Genomic DNA, 26,337 nt, shown 5'->3' on the forward strand with positions numbered 1-26,337 from the left:
AAATTTCTTCAGAACAGCCTCCTTATATCCCAGATAAATTATATTACAATAATCAGTGTTGGCCAATACAGGTAGTCCCCGTTTTATGGACATGCAACTTATGTCAGATTCATACTTACGAATGGGGGTTCTGTTCTACCTTCGCTGTCCCATCACGCCCCTCTTTCTTCCTCCTGAGTCCCAACACACCCCTGTCTCTCCCTCCCTCCGGCGGGAGCTACCTTCTGGCCAGCTCTCTCCTCCTTCCTGCCGCAGTTGTTTCTCTGCACAAAATCACGGGCAGCGTGTGTCTCATGGCTGAGCTGGAAGCCTTCCCTCTGACTTTGCTCCGACATTAGATGGAAAGCTTCTGGCTCAGCCGTGGGACGTGCATAGGAGATGTCATCCGTGGCTTTGTGCAGAGAAAAGACTATGGCGGGAAAGAGGAGGGAGCCAGCTAGAAGGTAAAATCCTGCCGGAGGGAGGCATGTACTTGAGGTGCAGAAATAATTAATAGTAGTAGTAGTAGAATGGAGCGAGGGATGGAGAGGGGTGTGTTGGGACTCAGGAAGGAGGGAGCACAAACTTCGAACAAATGATGAAAGGAAGGATGGAGGGACATGAACTTGGCACACAGAATGAAGGGAAGGAGGGAGGGGAGCATGAGCCATAGGATGGAAGAATGGAAGGAGTGAGGGAAAGAAATGCTAAGGTGAGGGAGGGAATAGAAAGGGAGAATTGGGTGTTAGAGAGAGAGATAGAGAGATGGTGCACATGGGGAGATGAAGAAAGAGGATAATTGGGCATAGGGAGGGAGAGAGTTATTGGACATGGTGGGAGAGGAGTGAGGTAGAGATGCATGGGGAAGAGAGGGATGAGAGGGAGTAATGTTGGATGTAGTAGAGAGGGAACAGTGGGATGGATGGAAAAGGATGCAAGAAGGGCCTCAAGTAGGCAGTGAAGGTGGGAAGAATACTAGGAGCCAAGTTATATGCAAATTCAACTTAAGAATGGTTTAAAAAACGGAACTCTTTCTTAACCCGAGGACTGCCTGTACTATCATTTGAACAATTAAATAGAATGTATCAGGAGAAAAGTTTGAGTTTCCATAATAACCAAAAACTTTAACTGCAATTGTCTGTGTTTGGGGTTTAAATGTAAGACACATTGAAAATCACCCTAAGAATCTTCAAGGTGGACTCTAAAAGAACAAAATATCTCATCAATGGACAAATTATGTCGTTTTAAGATATTTTTAGAGCGAACTCTCGCTTTTCAGGCAGCTAAATTGAATACCTGGTTTGGCAAAATTATGCGAAAAGTTCCATCTTACTATAATTTTAGAAAATTACTAAAAACATAACTATTTGATAAATTTGTAACTTAAGTGTTCTAATGTTAATGCTTTTAATCTATAGGCATTATGTATCTTCTAGAAATAGCTTTTCTTGTATTGTAAATCGGCTGGATGTTCAGCCTTATCTTGCTGTGAACCGCCTAGAACCTTTTACTGGTTTGGCGGTATACAAGAAATAAATAATTATTATTATTAAAAGAGTTACCTACAATTTAATAGTTGAGGCCCATAATTCAAGGGAATCTAATCCTTTTTTCACCTCTGAAACTTTATTCTGAATATCACCATGAAAAGGGATGCATATTGTGATATCATCTGCATACATTAATGGATGAAAATCCATAATAGATAGCTTCTTCCCCAGAGATGCCACCATGATATTAAATAAAGATGCAGAGATGAGTGAGCCCTGAAGATCTCCACATTTTGGTGTTCAGGCTTATCATTTTTACCTGGTAAGATGCACTCATCAAAATATCCCTGAACCAATCCAGGTCCACTCCTCCAATACCATAATATTTCAACAAGCCCAGCAAGATATCATGATCCAGCAGATCAAAGGCACTAGACATGTTGAACTGCATCACTGCATAGTTTCTTGCCAAACTACCGAGAGTAGTCTGACTAGTATTGTTTCTGTACCATAGCCACTTCTAAAGTATGAATGGGACTCGTGCAAGATGTCATGATGCTCCAAATAGTTGGTAGGTTGCAATGCCAGTAGCTCCTCTATCACCTTGACTAACAAAGGTATGGGGGATACTAGTCTATAATTACCTGTGATAGGGTTAGGAGTGAGAATGATACTCGTACTCTCTTTCTCTACTAAAAACCTCCCCCATTCAAACAGCAGAAACAAAAGGAATTCCAATAGTGGACGCTTTAGTAGCTAAGCACGGAATGCATCTAACAAACACTTAGGGCTCCTTTTGCTAAGGTACGCTAGTGTTTTTAGTGCACGCACATGATTAGCCGAAATATTACCACCTGCTTTTAAAGGAGGCGGTAGCGGCTAGCACATGCTAAAAAGCTAGCACACCTTTCTAAAAGGAGCCCTTAGTCCTGGCATGTTTATCTAAACAGGATTTAATAACTGAAATAGAGAGGATTATAAACTGAGGAGTCCATATTCTATTTGACATAATACCCTCTTCAGGAGATTCTAATTTTTTTTTAGATAGTTTATAAGATCAGCTTGTTGTAGCAGTAAGGAATTGCTTATTTTGATAATCTTACCCTCAAGATAAAATGCCAAATCTTCAGCGGAGGGAGAAGCTTCCTTAATTGAAAGCAGTTTCCTAGGATTAGATAATTTATTCATTAACATATAAAAGATTCTTAATGTCCAAGGATTCCTTTCCTACTTGAGATGTAACGCATTCTAATTTAACTTGCCTAATCCTTGTCTTATATTCTTTTACTGCTTTCCCCCATATATTCTTATTTATAAGGGTTGTAGTTTACTGCTGTTGCATTTTGCTAGCTCTTACTGCCAGAGACCCTACTTTCACATAGCATGGCACCTAGGCTTTATCTGCTCTCTAAACACTTGACATTTAGTTTCTGATGCCATTTCAAAACACTTTATTGATGAAAAAACACAGCAATGACAGACATAATGGGAACGAGTAGCGTAGTTAAGGTAAAAGTGAATTGATTTTTTTTTTTTACTCTTTCAGAAAGTGCAAAGACTAGGGGACTCTCAATGAAGATACATGGAAGTACCTTTAAAACAAAATAGGAGGAAATAATTTGCTCTAGAACTCATCGCCAGAGGATATGGTAACAGCAGTTAGCATAGCTGGATTAAAAAAAAAAGGTTTGGACAAGTTTCTAGAGGAAAAGTCTATAGTCTGCTATTGAAATAGACATGGGGAATCCACTGCTCGCTCTGGGATCAGTAGCATTGAATGTTGCTACTACCTCAATTCATATCTTGTTGTAAGATGAAAAATGAATAAAGAATTTGAAAAAAAAAAAAAAATTCATATCTCAATCGTATCTCCCCCTTAACTCTCTCTTTTCTAAACTGAAGAGCCCTAACCTCGTTAGTCTTTCTTCATACAAGAGGAGTTTCATCCCCTTTAACATTTTGGTCGCTCTTTGAACCTTTTCTAATTCCACTATATCAATGTATTGTCTAAGATGACATAAATCTTCTTCTTGGGCGCTGACCCCTAGGGTGGACTCTAGCATCCAGTAACTATAATTTGGATTATTCTTCCTAATGTGCATTACTTTGCATTTGTCCACATTAAATTTCATCTGCCATTTGGATGGCCAGTCTTCCAATTTCCTAAGGTCTGCCTGCAAATTTTTAGTCTGCAAACGCTTTAACAACTTTGAACAGTTTAGTGTCACCTTTAAATCTATCAAGCTGGGCAAGTTTTTTTTTATTGCAGAATATGAGCGTCGAATCTTTACCACAGCGTTCTGCAATAAAAAAACACCTCACTCATCTTTCTAATTTCCAGATCATTAATAAATATGTTAAATAGCACCAGTCTCAGGACAGATCCTTTCAGTACTCCACTCCATTGAGAAAAATGGCCTTTTAACTTTGTCCAATAACCAATTTTTAATCCATAACAAAACATTGCCTCCTATCCCATGACTCTTTAATTTTTTCAGGAGCCTCTTATGAGGACCTTTGTTGAAAGCTTTCTATAAGTCTAGATATACTACGCCAACTGGCTCTCTTTTATCCACATGTTTATTTACACCTTCAAAAAAATGCAGCAAATTGGTGATTCAAGACCTTCCTTGTCTGAACCCATGCTGACTGTCCCATTAATCCATGTTTGTTTATGTTTCCTGTAAATTTTTTTTTTTTTAAAATAATAACAGTTTCAACTATTTTTTGGCTAAGCTCTAGTCAAAATAATCAGTTTCTGACACCACCACAGGAAACTTTATTGAATAAAACACAGCACTGAGAATCACAATAGGAACGTCAACCATGCTAGCTAATACAATTATTAGATGTTAATAAAATGAAATAAATTAACAGTTCCAAATGTAATTGGAGTAACTATGGAACTTTATAAGTTAGTAATATATTCCTATAATAGAACAAAGAAACAGAGAAAAATAAAAGCAGATAAAGACCATTTGGCCTATCCAGCAAGCCCATCCATACCATCTATTGTCTTTTTCACTCCCTTAGAGATTCTATAAACTTATCACATGCTTTCTTAAATTTAGATATGGTACTCATCTCCACCACCTCCACCAGGGGGCCATTCTATGAATTCACCATCCTTTCCATGAAGAAGTATTTCCTCAGATTACTTCTGAGTCTATCCTCTTTCTCCTCATGTCCCCTCATTCCGGAGCTTCTTTTTAGTTGAAAGAAACTTGCCATCTATGCATGAGATGTAGGTATTTCAATGTCTCTATCATATCTCCCGTCTCCTACATTTCATCCAAAGTATACATATTGAGATCTTTCAGTTTGTCCCATAAGTTTTACAACAAAGACCACTGACCATTTTAGTAGCTGCCCTTTGGACCGACTCCATCCTGCTTATATCTTTGTGAAGGTGAAGTCTCCAGAACTGTACACAATATTCTAAATGAGGTCCCACCAGAGTCTTATACAGGGGCATCATTACCTCCCTTTTCCTACTGGCCATTCCTCTCCCTATGTACCCAAGCATCCTTCCAACTTTCACCATTGCATTTTCTACCTATTTGTCTATCTTAAGATCATCACATATGATCACACCCAAGTCCCGCTCCTATAATAATAATAATAAAGTTATTATTATTAACTTGATTGAAAAAAAATTTCATGCACAAAAATTTGTCATCCTAAAAAACTTTACTATTCTTTGTTTTTGCTGCACAAATGCATGACCTTTCATTTTTGAGCATTAAATCTTAACTGCCAAATTCCTGACCATTTCTCAAACTGTACTATGCCCTTCCTCATATTATCCACACCATCAAGGGGGTGTACCTTTATTGCAGATTTTGCTATTAGTATTAATAGTTATATGATCCTATAATGTCCTCAAGTAGTGCACATATAAAACTTGCAGAAATGTATACCTATTCTGGAAAAGGTGTAAACTGTGTCTGTGTATGCTATATGTGCACATATAAAGGGCAATTCTATAACTATATGCTCACATTTACACACATTGGGCCAAATTCTATAAATGGCATACCGATTGTAGGCAATGGTAGGCATCCTACCACTATCTAACCAGCCAATTGGGATGCACCTTTTTTTTTAAACACCCCAAGACAGATCACCTACACTGTAGGCATTTTTGTGAGCCTAGGGAGACTCGTAGAGCCACAATCTTGTCCAAGGCTAGGCATGGAGTGGTTTCGCTTAGAAGTGGCCTTAGGCGAGCTTAGGTAGATCTAGGCATGTCCCTAAGGCCACAATAGGTGCCTGAAAAGTAGGCTAGCAAAATGGGATGGGGGCATGACTTCAGGGGGGTTCTGGCTGGAGGGAATGGGCATCCCTCCTGCCGGTGATCTTCGGGGGGAGGAGGTGTGTGCTGGCAGAAGGGAGTGGAAATCTCTCCTGCTGGGAAAATTCGGGGGAGGGGGCATGCCAGCAGAAGGGACTGGTCATCTCTCCTGCCGGTCGACTTCCTGGCTAGAGGGTTTCCTGCTGCGGCTGATCAGCTGATCGTAGCAGGGAGATTCCCTTGCTGCGATCAGCTCAGTGGCAACGTGATTCTGTAAATGGCACCTGTGACATGGACACCGGTTAGAGAATCGGGGTGGTTAGGTAGGCATCCATTCGTCAGGACAGACACGATTCTATATAGGTTGCCTGTGTGCGATTATCAAAAGCCGCTTAGGCGGCTGCAGAGACCAGGCGTCGTATACAGAATCAGGCCCATTGTACCTACATAAATGCACAGAATAGCAGCAGCGTACCCTTTACATAAACGGCAGCAAAGTAACTAAGTGCTGTTCTGTAAGGGTGTGCATAAGTGACATAATGTGTAAATGCAAGAGGGGGCATTCAAATGGACACATCATGGGAGGGGCATGGCTGGTGCTGCCACCTACATGTGCAGTTTGCAATATACTGTAAATTATGTGGGTACCTATCATTGTTAGCCACCCATAGTTACACAAACTCTATATCTGTACCATGCCTTGCTATACTGCTATTCTAAAATAAAATCTGGGCACCCAGAAGCTGTTACTGAATAAGCACTCAGGGTACCTTAAAGGAGCTGCTCACCTATAGTGTGGCTTCTGTATTCCTTAAAATACATGCATACATTACAGCTGGATCCAGGTTTACCTCCCCACCCCCCTTTCCCTCAAGAACGCTTAGCGCAGATCACATAGAAGCAAGCTCATGTGTCTAATTCTTTTTAAATGGATATACCCACATAAGTTTTATAAAAGCCTTTTTCCGTGTCTAAAACATGCTGTACATTTAGGGCTCCTTTTACAAAGCTGCATTAGGGCCTTAACGTGCAGAATAGCGCGTGCTAAATTGCCGCATGTGCTAGCCGCTACCACCTCCTTTTGAGCAGGCGGTAGATTTCCGGCTAGCGCACGCTGTAGCGTGCACTGATACAGTGCGTACGTTAAAACTGCTAGTGTGGCTTTGTTAAAGGAGCCCTTAGTGCAAATCAGGGATCAGAACTCCAAATAGAGTATAACAGTCTCTATCACTTGGCCATTAAAAAAGCATCCAGATTCTCTGGCTGATATCTCTCTTATACAAAAATAGTACTAAGCAGTTGTGGCTGGGAAACACATTTTCACTCTGATAGTTCAATTGAATCCCTTCATCCTAAAACTAGAGTAGGTCTTTCGAATCCTGTCCTGGCTGTTAGTAGGATTTCCTGATTAACTACAGTGAATATGCATCAGATACATTTGCATATATTGAATCTCCAATGTATGAAAATTTATCTCATGCATATTCTTTGAAGATATCTTGTTTGTTTGATTATTTATTAGGATTTGTTTACCACTTTTTTTTTTTTGAAGAAATTCACTCAAAGCGGAGCACAGCAAAATAAGCCAAAAATAGGCAATAGGCAATTACCACAGTAAACATATTCAAATAATGGCACAAAACTGCTATAGATACTTAAAAAGATACCACAAAAAAAGCAGAACTAGTCAATAGAAAAAAGCAGAACTAGTCAACTATATATGTACAGTCTCTTCCTCTGTAAACTGCTCTGAACTTCTTGTGGTATTGCAATATACAAAAATAAAGTTATTAATATTAATAGGGTCTCACAGGGGACTCACCTGCACACATGAGCACATTCCACAAAAAAATACAAATAATGAATGAGGATCTTGGGCAAGATGGCGACCAGAGCAGACGTGCGTGTTTAAGCTCCCGCTTCAGCAGCGAACTTTTTGCTAAAAATAATAATTACCTGCGATACACATGCCTAAGAGAAGGGGAAGGCAGAGAAGTATCCCTCTTTCTCTGTCAGCGTCTTCAACACCGCGACAGACTGCCATTACATCCTATGCAGTCTCATTATCTTCGGCGTCGGGCGTTTCCTTAGCTGAGCCCCAGGAGCGACTCAGCATGGACAGCGAGATATCGCTGAGCCCCTTGGGACCTGACCCTCCTCCACCCCCGGTAATGGCATCGGTGATCGACCCCTGTGAAGAGGGACCTCAGGAGCAACTGAGAGTGGAGGCGATACCATTGCCGGTAACTCCGGGGGGAGCATCTTTGGAGGAGACAGCACTGCAGACAACTGGTGGTGAGCTCAGGGGAGGAGAGATCCGGGAAGTTAGGAGGACACCCGAGCAAGAACTTCCTCAGTTGCCAGAGCTCAAGCCTCTTGTCAAGCCGGCAGTGGTTACTTTGGACTCACTGTGGGGAGCCATAGAAAATTTGCAATTGGTATGTTCCGGTTTCATTTCCCTTATGGCTAATGTTTCAATTAAAGTTAAACAATATTGATATTCAGGATCAAAAAGAGAAGATGGGGGAGATCCAGAAGTCTATGGCGGATATAAAATCTTCAATCAAACAGCAAGTATTGGATAAAACTTTTCTTCTGCGTAAAATAGAAAATCTGGAAAATCAAAATAGGAGCTTAAATCTAAGGATTTTAAATTTTCCTATACCTAAATTTAAAACACCTAGGGAGATTTTTAATGATTTTCTAACCTCAACATTGAAAATACCGGACGGGCATTTGCCCCCTTTGCAGAAGATTTATTTTTTGAAAAGAACACTAAGAGAGCTACACGTAACTACAGATAAAGAAATTTCATCAATATTGGAATCATCAGATATTGAATTAACAGGACGGGCTACATTAATAGTTTCTTTGGTTTTTCACCAGGATAAAGACTCAATTTTGAGGCTTTATTATAATTTAAAACAAGTTTCCTATTTAGGAGAATGAATATTTGTATATCCTGATATTTCCAAATGGACACAATTGAGAAGAAAAGAATTCTTAGGTTATCGTGATAAAGTGATTTCATTGGGTGCTTCTTTTCAGTTAAGGTTTCCATGCAAGTGTTTCCTATTGTATCAGGATAATAAGTATATATTTTATGATCCCGACCAGTTGCGTTTCTTTTTAGAAGGGAAAGGGATTTCTTTTGCACCCCAGTGAAGGACAAAGTAATTCAAGTCTGTAATTAAAGCCGAAGTTAATGCTCTAATTTCCTTAATAATATTAATAAGTTGTTTTCTTTCCTGGAAGAATTTCTTTCTTGCCTTCTCTCTCCAAATTTGAGGACTATGTATTAAGGTATATTATTTCACAGCCATTTTGGCTTAATTTAATTTCTAAATCCATTAGTGAATTGAATGTATCAATTTCTGTTAATTTCCTGTTTAAGCACATTTTTGTATTTAAACGAAAATCAATCAATAAAAAAAAAAAAAAAAAAATACAAATAATAAATTAATTTGTGAAGCGAGGTGTCCTCAGTGTGAGGGGTCAGCGAAGGGAGAAAATTCTCCAGCGCTTGACACAACTGGGAGGTGGGTAGAAACCTGATCACGAGGCCGTTTTGGGAAGACACATCTCCTCGTTTGATTACAAGATCGCCGGGTGAATTCTTAAGCTAAGGGCTGAGTTTTTATGCAGGGGACGGCTGGGGAGGGGGGGGTTCTCACAGTGGGACTTCCTGCCTTGTTTATGCACATCGAGTAATTCATAAATATTAAGGACTCCTTTTACAAAGGTGCGTTAGGGCCTTAACGCATGGAATAGCGTGCGCTAAATTGCCACACACGCCAGCCGCTGCCGCCTCCTTTTAAGCAGGCGGTAATTTTTCGGCTAGCACACGCTAATCTTGTGCATGCGCTAAAAACGCTAGCGCCCCTTAATAAAAGGAGCCCTAAATGTCACAGTTCATGTGAACACTTATTAATTGTTTTGAGCACGTGTGAGGTGTCCAGTGATGGTGTGCAGGTGAGTGGGTTTTTACCCGCTTCCCAGTTGTGTCAAGTGCTGGAGAATGTTCTCCTTTCGCTGACCCCTCACACTGAGGACACCTCGCTTCACAAATTAATTTATTATTTGTAGTTTTTGTGGAATGTGCTTACATTACAATTTCAACACAACACACATTAAAACATATTAATAGAGAGCATAAGGTAGAAACAGAGATGGGATATGCATAGAATAGCAGGATTTAGACAGAACATAAGAGGTGACTAACTTAAGGAAAAATTGCATTTCAAATAAGAAAAGATGCAGGAAAATGATTTCAGCTGCTGGAGGAGTGGATAATTAATTATATAAAAATGTATACTGCCCGTTACCAAGCGATTTCCAATTAAACATACATATTAAGACAAATATTATTACGAAGACAAGAACATATTACTTTATATCATTACTAGCTGCTAAGAAATATTACATAAATGCATTAACAAATAACTGTGTTTTCAGCAAGTTCTTGAAATTTACATGATCAGCACAGAGTCGCAAGTTCCCTGTTAGTGCATTTCACATTTTCACTCCAGTTATTGAGAATGTTGTAGCTCTCATCACAGCATAATCACCTTTGTCACCTTTGCCACCTTTGGATCTCAACATTCTTCCTGGTCGATATACGTATTTCCAGAAACGTTTGAAAATAAAACTTGATATACTTTGGCTAACACCCAGTGGCGTACCAAGGGTGGGGTGGTCTGCCTCGGGTGCACGGCTTAGGGGGGGTGCACAGCTGGCCAGGCCCAGGTCATCCGGTGCTGGTCCAAAGAAAATTCCTGCCGGTCCGCGTAAGGCTGGCAAGATCGGATTGGGACCATCGGCAGCGTCTGGGCTGCATTGGCTCTCCCCCACGACGCAATTTAAGATTGACAATGGGCCTCCTCCCCTCCCGCGACAGCACTCAAGTTTGGCAACGGACCTCCTTCTCCCTCAGCATCAACAGTACTTCAGATCAGCAACTGCGGTGCTCAGCCCAAAGCTTCCCTCTGACTGGGCTTCCTGTTTCCGCCCAGGCAGTTTGAGTCAGAGGGAAGCTTTGGCCTGAGCACCGCAGTTGCCGATCTGAAGTACTGTTGATACGGGAGTGGGGGGAGAAGGAGGCCCATTGCCAAACTTGAGTGTCATCGCGGGGGGGGGGGGGGGCTTGCCGATCTTGTTGCCAAAATCGGAAAGAAAGGTGAGAGGAAGGGAGAGAGATGTGCCTGTGGTGGATGGAGAGATTGAGAGAAGGGGGCAGATGATGCAAGTGGGGGGAAAGAGAGAGAAGGGGCAAATAATGGAACTGTAGAGAAGGAGCAGATGATGGAAGTGAGGGGAAAGAGAGAGAAGGGGCAGATGATGGAAGTGGGGAGAAGGGGGAGAGAGAGGGCAGATGATGGAAGTGGGGAGAAGGGGCAGATGATGGAAGTGGGGAGAGAGAAGAGGGCAGATGATGGAAGTGGGGGGAAAGAGAGAGAAGGGGCGATGATGAAAGTGGGGAGAAGGGAGAGAGAGAAAAGGGCAGATGATGGAAGTGGGGATGAGGGCAAATGATGGAAGTGGGGAGAGAGAAGAGGGCAGATAATGGAAGTGGGGAGAAGGGAGAACAAATGCTGAATGGAAGTGGAGAAAGAGAACACATACTGGATGGAAGGAGGGATAAAGAAAAAGGACATATGCTGGATGGGGGAAGAAGATAGAGTTAGTGAGATAGTGGAGGGGTGAAGGAAAGTGGTGGCATGCTGTGGGTAGACACAGTGAAAAGAGGGAAACTGAGGACTGCATAGTAAGAAAGAATTTAATTTAGACGGAGGCAGAAAATAAAGAAGGAAGATCCGAGAAGGAAAGGGAAGAGAGAGAGAGATGCCAGAGAATGGGGAAGGAGATAGAGATATCAGATCTGAGCGGAGGAAATGAGAAGAGAGAGATGCAAAAAAAACCACAGGGGGGAGGGAAAGAGAGATGGTAGGAGAAAGATGCCAGACCATGAGGGAACAGAGGGAAGATGATGGATGCCAGACCAAAGGGGGGGGGGTCTAGAGGAGAGATGGCAAGGGGAAACAGACAGTTTCTGGAAGGGGCAGACAGTGGATGGAACGAGCAGATGCTGGATTGAAGAGAAGGCAGACACTGGAAGGAAAAGAGTGAAAAGAAGATAAAACAGAAACCAGAGACAACAAAAGGTAGAAAAAAATCATTTTATTTCTATTTTGCCATTAGAATATATCAGATTTGAAATATATATCCTGCTAGAGACATAACTGGGGACTGCAAAGCCCAGGCAGTGCTTCTTTAGCTTCCAACTGGCTTAGGGCTCTCTCGGACCAGGGGGCACTCCCCTAACACTATTCCTGTCATGTGTGACTGCAGTTAGCATGATATTTCTGTATAGCATTCAGTAATAATTTGGCTTGTTCAGTTTTCTTGATAGTAGAGAGGATATATGTGAAGGGGAGGGGAGACAGTGGTTTTGTTGGTCCTTGCTCTGTATATTTATATTTATAAAATGACAATTGTACAGAATATTGTTTCTTTTTATACTTTAATAAAATACGTTCAATATAAAATCATAACTGAGGCTTGTGCGGATGGGTTTAGATGGTTTGCGGGGACCGAGCTTGCGGAGAGGGGGGCGGAAATGTGTTTTTTTAAATTTCAGTCTTAGTAGTTTGCCAGTCCACAAAATCATTCTTTTATTTTTGCCGGTCCACGGGTGTAAAAAGGTTGAAAAACACTACTCTAGAGCAGAGTCGGCAGCTGCGCTGAGGTGCAGGAAGGTCCCTCGATGACTCGTCTGCTGGCTTTGCTCCGGAAGAAGTAAGTTACGTCGGAAGGGGTGGATCTGGCAGACGTAGTCATCGCGGGACCTTGCTGCAACTCCCTGTGTCTGCCGGGTCAACCCCCTCCGACATAACTTACTTCTTCCGGACCAAAGCCTGCAGATGAGTCATCGCGGGACTTTCCAGCACGCGGCTGCCGACTCTGCTCCAGAGCTAGTACGTCAGAGTGGGGTGGACTGGCAGCCAGCAGCTACAGTCATCGCAGGAAAGGAGCAGGACTGCTGTAATGAAAGAGTGGTGCAGGGAGAAAAAGGGGGCAGGGTGGATTGGAAGGGTGGTGCTGATGGAATTGATGTACAGGGAAAGGGGAGAGAGACATAAGGGGGAAGGATACTGGATGGAATTGGATCGGAGGGAAAGAAAGGAGGCAGATGCTGATTGAAGAGGGGTGGATGGAGAGAGAAAGGGCAGACATAGGATGGTAGTGTGGTGGGTAGAGGGAGAGCCTATGCTGGATGGAAGTGCAGATGAGAGAGATAAGGGAGCAAATGCAGGAAGGAAATGGGAGGAGAGAAAGAGGGGAGCAGACGATGGAAGTGGACAGAGAGAGGAGAAGGTACCAGATGGAAGGGGTAGAAAAAGAGGGCACATGATGAAAGGAGGAGATAAATAAAAGGAGGGCACATGATGGGGGGAAAAGGATTGAGTTAGGGAAATACTGGAGGGGGTAGGGAAAGAGGTGGCGAGCTGTAGGTAGACAGTAAAAAAGGAAATTGAGAGGGTAGTAAGAACATAATCTAGACAGATGCAGAAAATAAATTGGAAAGGAAAATGAGGGGATAAAAGGAAAGGGATTGCAGAGGAGAGGTGTGGGAGAGGGAAGGAGAGGAGAGAGATGCCTGACCAATGGGGGTGACGGGAGAGATGGAAGGGGGAGGCATAAAGTTTATGGAAGGGGAATAGAAGGAGAGAAGATACCATATAGAAGGGGCAGAGAGAGGGTAGGCAGTGGATGAAAAGAAGAGAGTGACAAGAAGATGAGAAAAGCAGAAACCAGAGAAGACAAAGGTAGAACAAAAATTTTCTATTTATTTATTGCTTTAGGAGACATGTGTCACTGTTTCTGTGGTGCTGCATTGTATGCAGAGTCCAGCTTCTTGCTGGTTCAATTTAACCTTTGTCTATGTATTTCTATTTTATCCCCCCCTTTTACAAAACTGTGGAGCGTTTTTTAGCGTCAGCCATGGTGGTAGCAGCTCTGATGCTCAGAATTCTATGAGCGTCAGAGCTTTTACCACTGTGGCTAAAATCCACACTACAGTTATGTAAAAGGGGGAGGGGTTAGTTTGTGATGATATATTCCATACTAGGCGAAGGTGTTTTCTGTGTTCTGTGTGTTCGAAAGACATGGTTTTCTGTTAGGATTGACGGTGTAGGATGGATCTGTACTAGTCTGGCTTGTTTAGTTTTACAATGGGTGTATTGATGTTGTACTGCTCACTGCAGTATGTAAGATGCTGCCTTTTCCTAGGTACTCATGTTAACACCTTATATTGCACTCTCTGTTGTACCAGAAGCCAGTGTAATTGTTTCAAAACAGGTGCAATATGGATCATTCTAGAGACCCCCAGTAATCAGCCTCGCAATTGTAATGCCTTACATTTTGTCTTTATTCTGAGATAAAGCGAGTTGCAATAATCTAATCTAGACAATATTAACTCTTGCACTACTGATCAGAAATAATAGTGTGTCAACATAGATTTCAGCCTATGCAAAATATGTAAATAGTCACTATATGGAATGGAGCATAGAGAGGAATTAAATCGCGAGTGAAAAAGTGACTTTATATAAAGATTTTGAGACAACATCCTTTTTCAAAATATTGAATTTAATTATCGGTTCCCTGAAGCAGTAGTTGAAACGTGGCACGTCGAAACCAGAGACTTAAAGTATAAGTAGCAACTTAAGTAACAATAACCAGCAACAGTTTTGACCCATATTGAACACTGCAATGATTGGGTGGTGAGGCGGTGGTAACTGCCTTCATGTCTCTGAGCAGAGTTCGATTCGGAATGGATAAGAATCATATATAGATTACTTCAATCATTCTATAGAGTGACTATTTTCATAATTGTATCAAGCACTTTTAGTCACTCAACATATAAGCTTTGTTGAGTCCATTGGTCCCCGAGCATTTTTTGACTGAGTATGCAAAATATGTAGCTAAGCATATCCTCCTTGAATGGTCTTCAAGATTTGTTTTCCCATTGTTAGCGCAGAATCCAAGAAAACCCCCAGAACCACTATCTCTTTTTTCACATTTAGTTGGACACCCATCACTTTCAAAGACTCAGGAAATATTCCATCCCTATCCTGACTCACAATCATCACTTCAGTTTTGTTACTGTTCAACTGTAAACCTTGACTAGATATCCACATTCTCACCTCATTCATGCACAGATTTAATTTTGCTTCGACCCCTGGTTGTTGTCCCCCTATAGGGAAAAAGAATAGAATATCATCAGCGTATCCCGAACTTAAGCAATAAGCGAATCCTGCTACAGTATGTGCAACAGGAGTAGACCTTCTGTGTGTGACTAGTTAGTTAGTTGCTTCTTCCAATAAAGGCTTGGGGGAAGTCAAAGCTTTTCCCTTAAAACTTAGACTGACTGTGGAGTCACCAAGACAGGTTTGGAAAGCCTGGTGAGTACATGCTAGAAGGCACTGGTGTACCAAGAGGTGAGTAGGAGGGGAGAGGGGAGGGGGTCCACCCTGGATGCAGACCATAAGGAGGTGCTCCCAGGGTCGGCGTCAGTGTCATAGACTGGACACTTCCCTTTCTGGCAGCAGCAGCCTCAGCCTTTACAACTTACTGCTCTGCTGGTATTGGGCCTTCCTTTCTGCCATGTCCTGCCTTCTTGAAGAAGTAGCGGGTCCCAGCAGAGTAGCAAGTTGTGAAAGTTGCTGATAATGAGAGAAAGAGAGGTACTCATTTGGGGGGGGGGAAGGCTAGAGAAATGTTGTATCATGCACCCGATTGGAGGAAGGGAGCCATCCACCTAGTGGGAAGGGAGGAGAAATGGAAGGGAGAGGAGTGATGCCAAACTATAGGGAAGGGAGGGAAAGGAAAGAAAAGAGGAAATGCCATAGCATGGAGAGGGAAGGGAAGGATGCAGAGATGCCAGACCATTGGGAAAGGAAGGAAAGATAGGAGAAGAATTGCCAGAGCATGGAGGGAGAGGGGGAGATGGAAGGGAAAGAGAGGGGAGAGATGCCAATGCATGGGGGGAGGGAAGGTAGGAGACAGATGCCAGACAATTGGGAAGGTAGGGAGGGAGAAAAAGGAAGGAAAAGAGATGCCATAGCATGGAGAGGGAGGGGGAGATGGAATAGGAGGAGAGGAGAGAGATTACAGAGCATGGGGGGAGGGAAGGAGATTGAGATGCCAGACCATTGGGAAGGAAGGAGAGGGAGGGAAAGGAAGGAAAGGAGATGCCAGAGCATGGAGGGTGGAAGGAGGAGAGAGATCCCAGGGCATGGGGAAAGGGAAGCAGATAACAGACCATGGGGTGAGTTGGGGTGGGAAGGATAGGAGAAGGGAGAGATGCCAGAGAATGGGGGAGGGAGTGGAGACAGAAAAAGAAAAATGAAAAGGACAGAAAAAGAGGATGGATGCTGGATGGAATGGAGAGTGAAGAAAAGATGAGGAAGGCAGAAACCAGAGATAAGAAAAGGTAGAAAAAAGATTTTTTTTTTTGTTGTTACTTTAAAGTAATATTATAGTTGTACTGATAAACATTTATAAATAGAAAATGGAAATAAAGTAATCTTTTTATTAGACTAATTTTAATTCATTTTTTTACTAACTTTTGGAGACCAAAATCCTCTTCCTCAGGCAGTGGTGTGGGGGGGGATGTTAATAAAAATATTTTTATATTGGGGTGGGAATTATCGGCCCTGGGTGTCACATACCTTAGGTACGCCACTTCTAGAAGGACCTTTATTTGTTATATGAAAATAATAAAGCCTGCGGTTATGTGCTGTGGTCAAACATTCTAATTGGATATACAATCAGATACTGTATTTGGCAGAAAGAACAGAATTTCTATTCTTTAGTCAGTTGGTGGCCCCCTTCTTTTGACAAATTGGGACAGTTATTTTCAGGCTACATGTCTTTGGCTTATAAGCACTTTCTAAATCCAAAATAAAATAAATGATCGTGGCTTCAGTTCCAAGCTCTTTGCATTATGATGGTAAATATATTTTATGACTGTAGGGCCCTAAATTTGTAGGTAGCAGGCAGGGTTATAACCTTGTGTTAATTTTTTACAAAAGACAAGGTTGTTTTATCACAGGAGAAAGGTTTGGGTGGAGAAATGGAAGACTCTTTGAATCAAAATGCAGCAGACGAGAAATCAGGAGCAGAGGATCTTATGGCTGATGAGTTCTTCAATGCGGAACCCAAGAAATCAAAGGATTCCCTGGCTTTGTCATTGTCATCAGCGGAAGATGAAAAGGTGGGGATAGAAAATGTCAAAAGTGAAACCTTCCCAAGAGAACTGACAGTCAAAAAGAAAATGAGTTCCGAACTTGACTCCAAAGAGCTGGAAAAACTGCAGTACTGGATAGAGGGGACATTGAATGAAGATGAAAGTGGCTATAAGGAGACTCAGAGAGGGAAGGGTGAAGGTCTTCAATTGGAAGTGAAATCCTCTAACAATAATGAATATGGCTACATTGTGACTAACAAAGAGTAAGTAATGAATCTGTAATGCTTTTTTAATGGAAATAAGTAAAATGTCATCTGATATAGATCAGGGGTGCCCACACTTTTTTGGCTTGCGAGCTATTTTTAAAATGACCAAGTCAAAATGATCTACCAACAATAAAATTTTTAAATAACACAAAGCACACTGTATGCAGAGAAAATGTTAATTATCATTTATATTCGTGGTTTTTTTTCGAAGAGATCAAGGCAATATGCAATGTCACCTCAGTAACAACTATACAAAAATAGACAAATATACCCCCTCCCCTTTTACTAAACCGTGATAATGGTTTTTAGCACAGGGAGCTGCGCTGAATGCCCCACGCTGCTCCCGACGCTCATAGGCTTCCTGTACTAAAAAACGCTATCACAGTTTAGTAAAAGGGGGGCCATAGTGCAAAATATAGACAACAGATATAAATTCTCAAAATGGACACATTTTGATCGCTAAATTTAAAATAAAATCATTTTTCCTACCTTTGCTGTCTGGTGATTTCATGGGTCTCTGGTTACACTTCCTTCTTCTGACTGTAAATCCAATATTTCTTTCTTTCTGCCTCCTGCATGCTTTCTCTCCTCCAGACCTCATTCCATTCCCCAACCAACATCTCTCTCTGTCCCTCCATGAGTCCAGCTTTTCTTTCCTCCCTCCCTGCCCCCTCCCCTTTCTTTCTTTCTCTCTCTCTCTCCCTGCCTCCTTTCTTTCTTTCTTTGTCTTTCTTTCTCTCTCCCTGCCCCCTTTCTTTCCATCTGTCTTTTTTTTTCTCTTTCCATGCCCCTTTCTTTCTTTCTTTCTTTCTGTCTGTCTTTCATTCTCTCTCGCTGCTTCCCCCCCAAGCCACCACCGCCGATTTCTCCCTGCTTTCCTGACGCCAGGCCAGGCGCATACAAGCGCTGAGCCCACAAACCTTCCCCCCCCCTCCTCGATGCCAATTCTGACATCAGAGAGGAAGTTCCAGGCCATCCAGGCAGCGATTGACTGGTCCTGAACTTCCTCTCCGATGTCAGAATTGATGTTGGGGGGGGGAGGAGTTTTGGGCCTGGCCTGGCGTCGGGGAAGCAGGGAGAACAGAACGCAAAGGCAATGTGAGTCTATCGGACTCGCGTTGCCTTTGTGATCTACTGGTGGATTGCGATCGACGTTTTGATATAGATATATAGCAGAAGTGGGATCCTGAAGCCAGTCTTTCTCCTGCTCTGCAGGAACCAGCAAAAGAAGGTGGGTCCTAGGAGAGGGAGGAAAACTGGCTTCAGGGCCTATTTGTCTGTGCATATTTTATGTGGTCTCCCAAAGTCAATTCTCACAAGCACTTCTAATTGAGTTATCAAAAATAGTCTAATCTTCATTCCATTTGGCTATATGTAAACATTCACAGGTTAATATTCAGCCTGTAAGCATTTTTTTTTAATGGTGCACCACTTGCTACTACTCCTAGCAGCAGTTTTTACAAAATGGCTATCATTATCTCTAGAAACAGGCTTATAGTATTTCAGTGATATTACAAGGCTGCCATAAGAGGTCATGATAGCCATTTTATAGAGGCAGCCACTAATGGTAGGATCCAGTGGGGTTTACCCCTGTCCCCATCACCCTGATGGACCACCAGAGTATTTAGGTAGGCTGGGGGGAGGGGGGCTGTTTTGATTGGAGGAGAGATTGTGGAGGCTGGACCTGGGAGAGGCTTGAAGGAGAGTTTTGCCTAGTCAGAGTTGTGGGAGGGGACTCTGGGCCTTGCTGTGAGATGGGGAATGAATTTCATCAGGATTGATGGTTTAGAAGGCTGAGAGAACGCTGGAAGTGTGCCGACTAATACTGGAAGGGCAGGTGAATTGAGCATTACTTTTTACATGCCAACACAAAATATTGCCAGCACTTGCACAATTCTTGGCAACTTATCAACTTCATTCCTGTGCATCTTGGTTCCAAAATGGCTATTATGCTTGCCCATATTGAATGGCACTGCTCAGTTAATTAACTGTCATCAGTTAGCCAGCTCTCTGGTCACCACAGTTTACTATGATACACTAGTCCTGCTGGATTCTGATCACCATAAGTTGCAAGGCCCTTGGCCATGCTCTGGCCACAAGGAGTAGGTTTGTCCTTGGTCAGACCCTGGCCACAACAGGTAGGCTTACCAAGGCTTAGACTAAAGACCAACATGTATCTCTGCAGGGGTCACACATGGAGTTCTTGTTGCCAAGAACTCAGAGTCTCTGTCTTCTTTCCCTGACAGTCAAATAAGTAGCCATCTCATATTCTCAGTGTGAGACCACTCTCATTCTGTCTGAACGTCCCTTGCACAACAAAGATCAGGGTAGGAAATCCCCCTTAGTTAGCCCTTATGCTCAAAACAATTCATTAAGAGTCTCTTCTCCACTTACAAAGGGTCCTTTTTCTCTGTTCACTCATATGCAAATGAGTATGAAGATCAGTTCATCAAGTCATCTCATTTGTCTTCTTTCCATGAGAGTCATAAGTAGCCCTCTCATATTCTCAGGGTGAGGCCACTCACAGTCTGTCTGAATGTCCCTTGTACAACAAAGATCAGGGTAGTCTCTTCTCCACTTCCAAAAGTGTCATTTTTCTCTGTTCTCTCAAATGCAAATGAGTATGCAGATCAGGTCATCAAGTCATCTCATCTGTCTTCTTTCCCTGAGAGTCATATAATTAGTCCTCTTATAGTCTCAGTCGAGAACACTCTCAGTCTGTCCAAACATCCCTTGTACAACAAAGATCAAGGTAGTCTCTTCTCCACTTCCAAAAGGGTCCTTTTTCTCTGTTTATTCATACGCAAAGTAAAAGAAAGCTGCTTTGATTCTCAAAAGTAGTAGCTGAGAAGGTAAGGAATAAGAGGTTAGCTTTCATAAACTACAAAGGATCACAGAAAGAAAAGGACAGGCAAAAATATCTGGAAAAGTTAAGAGAGGCTTGTCGTGTAGTCGGAAAAGCAGATGCAAATGGAAGAAAAAATAGCTGACACAGTAAAATGGGGAGACAAGACATTTTTTAGATATATTAGTGATAGGAAAAAGTGGCATTGTGAAACTCAAAGGTGAAGGGGAGAAATATGTAGAAGTTGATAAAAAAATGGCTGAATTGCTTAACAAATATTTCTGGTTTGTGTTCATGGTTGTAGCGCAGGGAACGGGACCACAGAAAACAAACATGAATAGGGATGGAGGCGTGGTAGACCCTGATCAATTTTCAGAGGGTTGTGTTTGTGAGGAGGTAGCTAAAATAAAAATAGACAAAGCGATGGGGCAGGAGGGTGTACATCCGAGGGTGCTGAGGGAAGTTCTAGTGGCTCTACTGACTGACCTTTTCAATGAGTCTCTAGAGTCGGGAGTGGTACCGGATAACTGGAGAAGGGTGGATGTGGTCCCTCTCCACAAAAGTGGAAGTAAGGAAGAAGTAGGAAATTACAGGCCGGTAAATATAATTTCTGTGGTAAGCAAATTAATGGAAACACTTTTAAAATAGAGAATGGCGATGTTTCTGGAATCTTGTGGATTACAGGACGGGAGGCAACATGGATTCAATAGAGGTAGGTCTTATCAGACAAATCTGATCAATTTCTTTGACTGGGTGACCAGAGAATTAGATAGAGGATGTGGTGTATTTAGATTTTAGCAAAGCCTTTGACAGTGTTCCACACAGACGTTTAATAAATAAACTGAGTGCCCTTGGGATGGGTCCCAAAGTGACAGGCTGGGTCAAGATCTGGTTGAGTGGAAGATGATAGAGGGTAGTGATCAATGCAGATTGCTCTGAGGAAAGGGATGTTACCAGTGGTGTCTCGCAAGGTTCTGTTCTTGGGCCTATTCTTTTTAACATTTTTATAAACAATATTGCTGCCGGGCTGTCAGGTAAGATTTGCCTCTTTGCGGATGATACCAAAATCTGCAATAGAGTAGACACCCACGATGGTGTGAATAACATGAAGAAAAACCTGGCGAAGCTTGAAGAATGGTCTGAAATTTGGCAGCTAAAATGTAATGCTAAGAAATGCAAGGTTATGTATTTGGATTACAAAAGCCCAAAGGAACGGTACAGTTTAGGGGGTGAATAACTTAAGTGCCGGTGTCCCTTCCTCAGGTGCCCATTGCCAATCAGAGAGGAGAAAAATAAAAAACACCACCAGAACCAGCAGGCCCTCCTCTCAGCCTGCTCTGCGATATCAACTGCCTGCCGGTTCTGGCGGTGTTTTTTAATTTTTCTCCTCTCTGATTGGCAATGGGTCCCTGAGGAAGGGACAATTCAAGTCCCAGAAACCAGGCTTGGTTGGACCTGGTTATGAGGCCATGCAGGAATAATGCTCTCTTCGCCTTACTACTAGACCAATGGATGAATTTTTAAGCTAAGTGCTGAGGTTTTGTTAGGAGTTGGCTGGGGGGTTCTTTCAGCTGGACTCCCTACCTTACAGATGCACTTGTGTGATTTATAGATTTTAAATATCACTGTTTATTTTGAACACTCATTAATTGTTTTGAGCACACATGAGGTGTCCAGTGATGGTGTGCGAGTACGTGGGTTTTTAACTCCCAGTTGTGTTAAGCGCTGGAGAATTCTCTTCCTTCACTGACCCTTCACACTGAGGACACCCCATTTCACAAATTAATTAAGTAATTAATTAAATAACTGTTTATTAGCAAGTGCTTATGTATGCAGGCAAGTCCCCTGTAAGACCTCATTGACGAGTGCTGCATTTTCTGTATCTTTACTTTTAGAATTCAGCGTATTCTATCATAATAGACAGAGATGGGGGAAGCCACTACTTGCCCTGGGATCGACAGCATGGAATGTTGCTACAATTTGGTTTTTTTGCCAGGTACATGTGACCTGGATTGTCTACTGTGGAAAAAGGATACTGGGCTAGATGGTTATTGGTTTGAACCAGTATGGCTATTTTTATGTCTTATGTCTACTACTCAGGATCCTAGGATCGAAGCTGCCTCTGTAAGTGCAATTTTTTTGTCATGCATTTGATACACCACCTTTCTGTGTTCTACAGGGGACGTGTGCAGAAGTTTTTATCAGCATTCACTAGTATTGCTGATGGATGTCAGAGGTGATTCATTTGACATTAGTCAAAAACCAAACCCAAGTCCGCAGTGAATCCAATGAAGCAAAACACAATAAAAAGACTGCGGAAGTGATGTCTGTGATGCCAGCGTTTATTCAGTCAATCAAATGATGTAGAAGCACTTGACAAAATCAGAATCCAAATATGCTTTGGAATTTGGGGACCCAATAGCAGTCCATGTTTCGACTAAACTGTCTTCCTCAGGGGTCCAGAAATATCCGATTAAAAAAAAAAAAAAATGCCAACGTGGATCCACATAAAAAAGCAGAGAAATCCTAGTCCTGTGAATGTGAGATTATTCAGGCTTTGACGCCGCAGTGGCGAGAAAGAAATACTCAGAGCACTTCCAACTTCCAAAGCATATGTGGATTCTGATTTTGCCAAGTGATTCTACATCTTTTGATTGAATAAATGCTGGCATTGTGGACATCTCTTCCGCAGGCTTTTTTTTTTGTGTATTTTAATTTGACATTAGGTCATCTGCTTCTATGGCTTTACATGTGCAACCGAAAGAGTTAGCTAGGACTACTGAACCAAACTTCTGAGATACATGCTTTTAATTGCACTACAAAGATGAAAGGAATATATATTCCTGTAAAGTTTTACAAATTGAGGGTTTAAAGACTTGCCGAAATCGCAGCCTAGCTGTCAACAGAATGAACAATAGGTCACTCATGCTGTTTGTTTAGTGACCTTTCAGAAGCTTAGAGCAGTGCAATCCATACCAACCCATATTATCCATCAAAGCTAATCTCAGGAAAGAAATGACCGTTTCAGTATAGGCAATTGTCTGGGAAATCCTCGCAGGTGTATTGCTTTGCATTTCATTAAGGAGAGAAATCACTCAGAATGGGATACTTTCTCTGCTAGCTGTAGGTGTGCTTGCAAAGATGTAATTAGCCTTTTAGGACATTTTTATTTCTAAGGAATTCTATGTGATCAAAATTGTATTACACCAACTTCTATAAAAACATAAGCGTTGCCATACTGGGACAGACCGAAAGTCTATCAAGCCCATTATCCTGTTTCCGACTGTGGCCAATCCATATCACAAGTACCTGGCAAGATCCCAAAAGAGTAAAACAGATTTTATGCTGCTTAGCCTAGAAATAAGTAGTGAATTTTCCTAAGTCTGTACTCTGTATTAATAATGGCTGAAGGATATTTTTTTTTAGAAAACTAAACCTTTTTTTAAACCCTGCTAAGCTGTTTTTACCACATTCTCTAGCAATAAATTCTGGAGTTTAATTACATGTTAAGTTTGGAGACCACATCTAGGGAAAGATATACCGTATTTTTCGGACCATAAGACACATTTTTCCACCCCCAAAAAGGGGGTGGAAAAGGGGGTGCTTCTTATGGACCGAATACACTACGCACTCCCCCGATACCTGCCTACCTCCCAATACCGACAGCTGCCTGTGTCTTAGAAAAGTGACGCAGAATGCAGGAGTGCAACCATTGCACTTCCTGCCTGGTTGCACTTCTCTGTGATTGGCTGCAGTCAGTTACTGACTGCAGCCAATCACAGAGCAGCGCAGGACCAGGCAGGAAGTGCAAAGGTCGTGCTCCTGCATTCTGTGTCGCTCTTCTAAGACACAGGCAGCTGTCCAGGAGACCGTGCTGGACCACCGCCACTAAAAAATGTACTAGGGGCTGTGGGCGACTTCGGGCGGCTGTGGGCTTTGGCAGCTGCGGACAGCTTCTGGCGGTTTCAGGCTACGGGCAGCTTCTTGCGGCTGCAGGAGGCTTCTGGCAGCTGCGGGCAATTTCGGGCTGCGGGCTTTGAGCGGCTTTGTGCTTCCCAGCACCAGACGTACCTATGTGTACAGAAGGAAAAACCAAGAGGAAAAAAATTCTGAACCAAATTTTTTTTTCTTGATTTTTCCTCCTCTACAGGTGGGAGTGTCTTATGGTCCAGTGCGTCTTATGGTCCGAAAAATACAGTAAGAAGACTTGAAGCGGCTCAGAGGAAGGCGATGAAGTTGATAGGGGGCTTTGCACCAAAAGATACAAACACAAAACATAGAAATATGATGGTAGAAAGGACTAATGGCCCATCCAGTCTGCCCATCCGCAGTATCCACTATCTATTCCTCTCCCTAAGATATCCCACATGCTTTCTTGAATTCAGACACAGTCTTTGTCTCCACCACTTCTACTGGGAGACTATTCCATGCATCTACCACCCTTTCAGTAAAAAGTATTTCCTTAGATTATCACACCTTACCATACCATACTGATTCTTGTATCCCACAAATATCGACTAGAAATCATTGCGGCTTATGTAATATTAGAATGATACAGATATAGGCTTCATGCATATGAATATGTTGTAACAGGTCAGTGTAGTGAAGTGAATAGATACGTTTTCAGTACCTTCTTGAAATGGAAATATGTGGCAAGCTGCTTGGGAGTTCGTTCTAGATTTTGGGTCCTTGGAATTCAAAGGTGAATCTATCTATCACCTGAGTCTTTCACCCCTTGAGTCTTCATCCCATGTCCTCTCACCCTGGAGTTTCTTTTCAGTTGAAAGTGACTGCCATATAGGTATTTAAACGTCTCTAGCATATCTCCCTTTTCCTCCAAAGTATACATATTGAGATCTTTAAGTCTGTCCCCATACGCCTTATGACAAAAACCTTCCTCTGGACCCACTCCATCCTGTTTACATCCTTTTGAAGGTTCCGTCTCCAGAACTGTACACAATATTCTAAATGAAGTCTTACCAAAGTCTTATACAGGGGCATCAATACCTCCTTTTTTCTACTGGCCATACCTCTCCCTATGCACCCTAGTATCCTTTTAGCTTTTGCTGTTGCCTTTTCAACCTGTTTGGCTGATAACATGCTGTCACACCCAAGTCCCACTCCTCTTTCATGCACAAATGTTCTTCACCCCCCTAAACTTTACTGTTCCCTTGGGTTTTTGCAGCCCAAATGCATGGCCTTGCATTTCTTAGCATTAAATTTTAGCTGCCAAGCTTTGCTAGATCCGTCTTCAAGTTATCCACACCATCAGGGGTATAGAGTAGATGGATAACTTGCAGATTTTGGTATCATCCGTAAAGAGGCAAATCGTACCTGACAGCCCTGTAGCAAAATCGCTTGCAAAACTGTTAAAAAGAACAGGCCCAAAAACTGAACTTTGCTGAAGGATCCACTGCCATCAGTTGATCGTGACAAGGGAATCCCCTATCAGCTGAGCTAGCAGGCCTGCCCAAAGCTGCACTTCGGAGAGCCTGCCAGCTCAGCTGATCGAGGGGAAAATATCTCTGCCGCGATCAGCTGAGCTGGCTGCAGCAGCGTACCCCTAACACGTACCCTCTGAAATTGGCAGGAGGGATGCCCATTCCCTCCTGCCGCCGACCCTCCTGAACCCCCGACACCCTTCCCCCCAATTGTTGCCCAGCAGGAAGGATGTCCACTCCCTTCTTCCGACACCTCCCCGAACACCTAACACCACCTCCATTGAAGACTGGCAGGAGGGATGCCCACTCCTTCTTGCCGACACCCTCACTGAACACCCGACACTACCCCTGAACCCCCAACACCCCTCAACCACTAGCACCCCCAAACCTCAACCCCCTCCCAATATCCACCGACCCTCAACACCCACCCGATTCCCCCTAAACCTCAACATCCCCCCTCGACACCCTTAAACCCACCCCAACACTCCCCCCATCCTGTACCTTTTTGAAGAAAATCTGGCTAGAGGGATGCCTACTGTCTCTCTGGCCGGCAGGCCTGCCTTTTCAAAATGGCAGGCCTTCCCCTTTTCAGTGCATCCTGGGATGCACCCGGGAGGGACCTAAGGCTCTGATTGGCCCAGATGGTTAAGGCCCCTTCCATAGGGGATGCAGTGGGCATTGCCTAATACTCCGATAGGCAAGTCCTGCTGACTCAGCTGATTGGGGATTCACTTGCATTGATCAGCTCAGCTGGCCACTTCTACTTCTAACTTT

The 26,337-nt window shown here is 42.7% G+C and overlaps 1 protein-coding gene across 2 annotated transcripts in view; it reads left to right on the plus strand.

Annotated features, from left to right (window-relative positions):
• PTPRN2 (protein tyrosine phosphatase receptor type N2) overlaps window positions 1-26,337 on the plus strand; it is a 1,585,109-nt gene that overhangs the window by 480,887 nt on the left and 1,077,885 nt on the right. For both annotated transcript variants that reach the window (XM_033931599.1, XM_033931600.1), the window contains exon 9: window positions 16,877-17,274. In XM_033931599.1, coding sequence (XP_033787490.1) covers window positions 16,877-17,274 — 398 coding nt within the window. The remainder of the gene's footprint in view (window positions 1-16,876; window positions 17,275-26,337) is intronic.

This window comes from Geotrypetes seraphini, chromosome 2 (genome assembly GCF_902459505.1).
Source record: "Geotrypetes seraphini chromosome 2, aGeoSer1.1, whole genome shotgun sequence".
Lineage (NCBI taxonomy): Eukaryota > Metazoa > Chordata > Amphibia > Gymnophiona > Dermophiidae > Geotrypetes > Geotrypetes seraphini.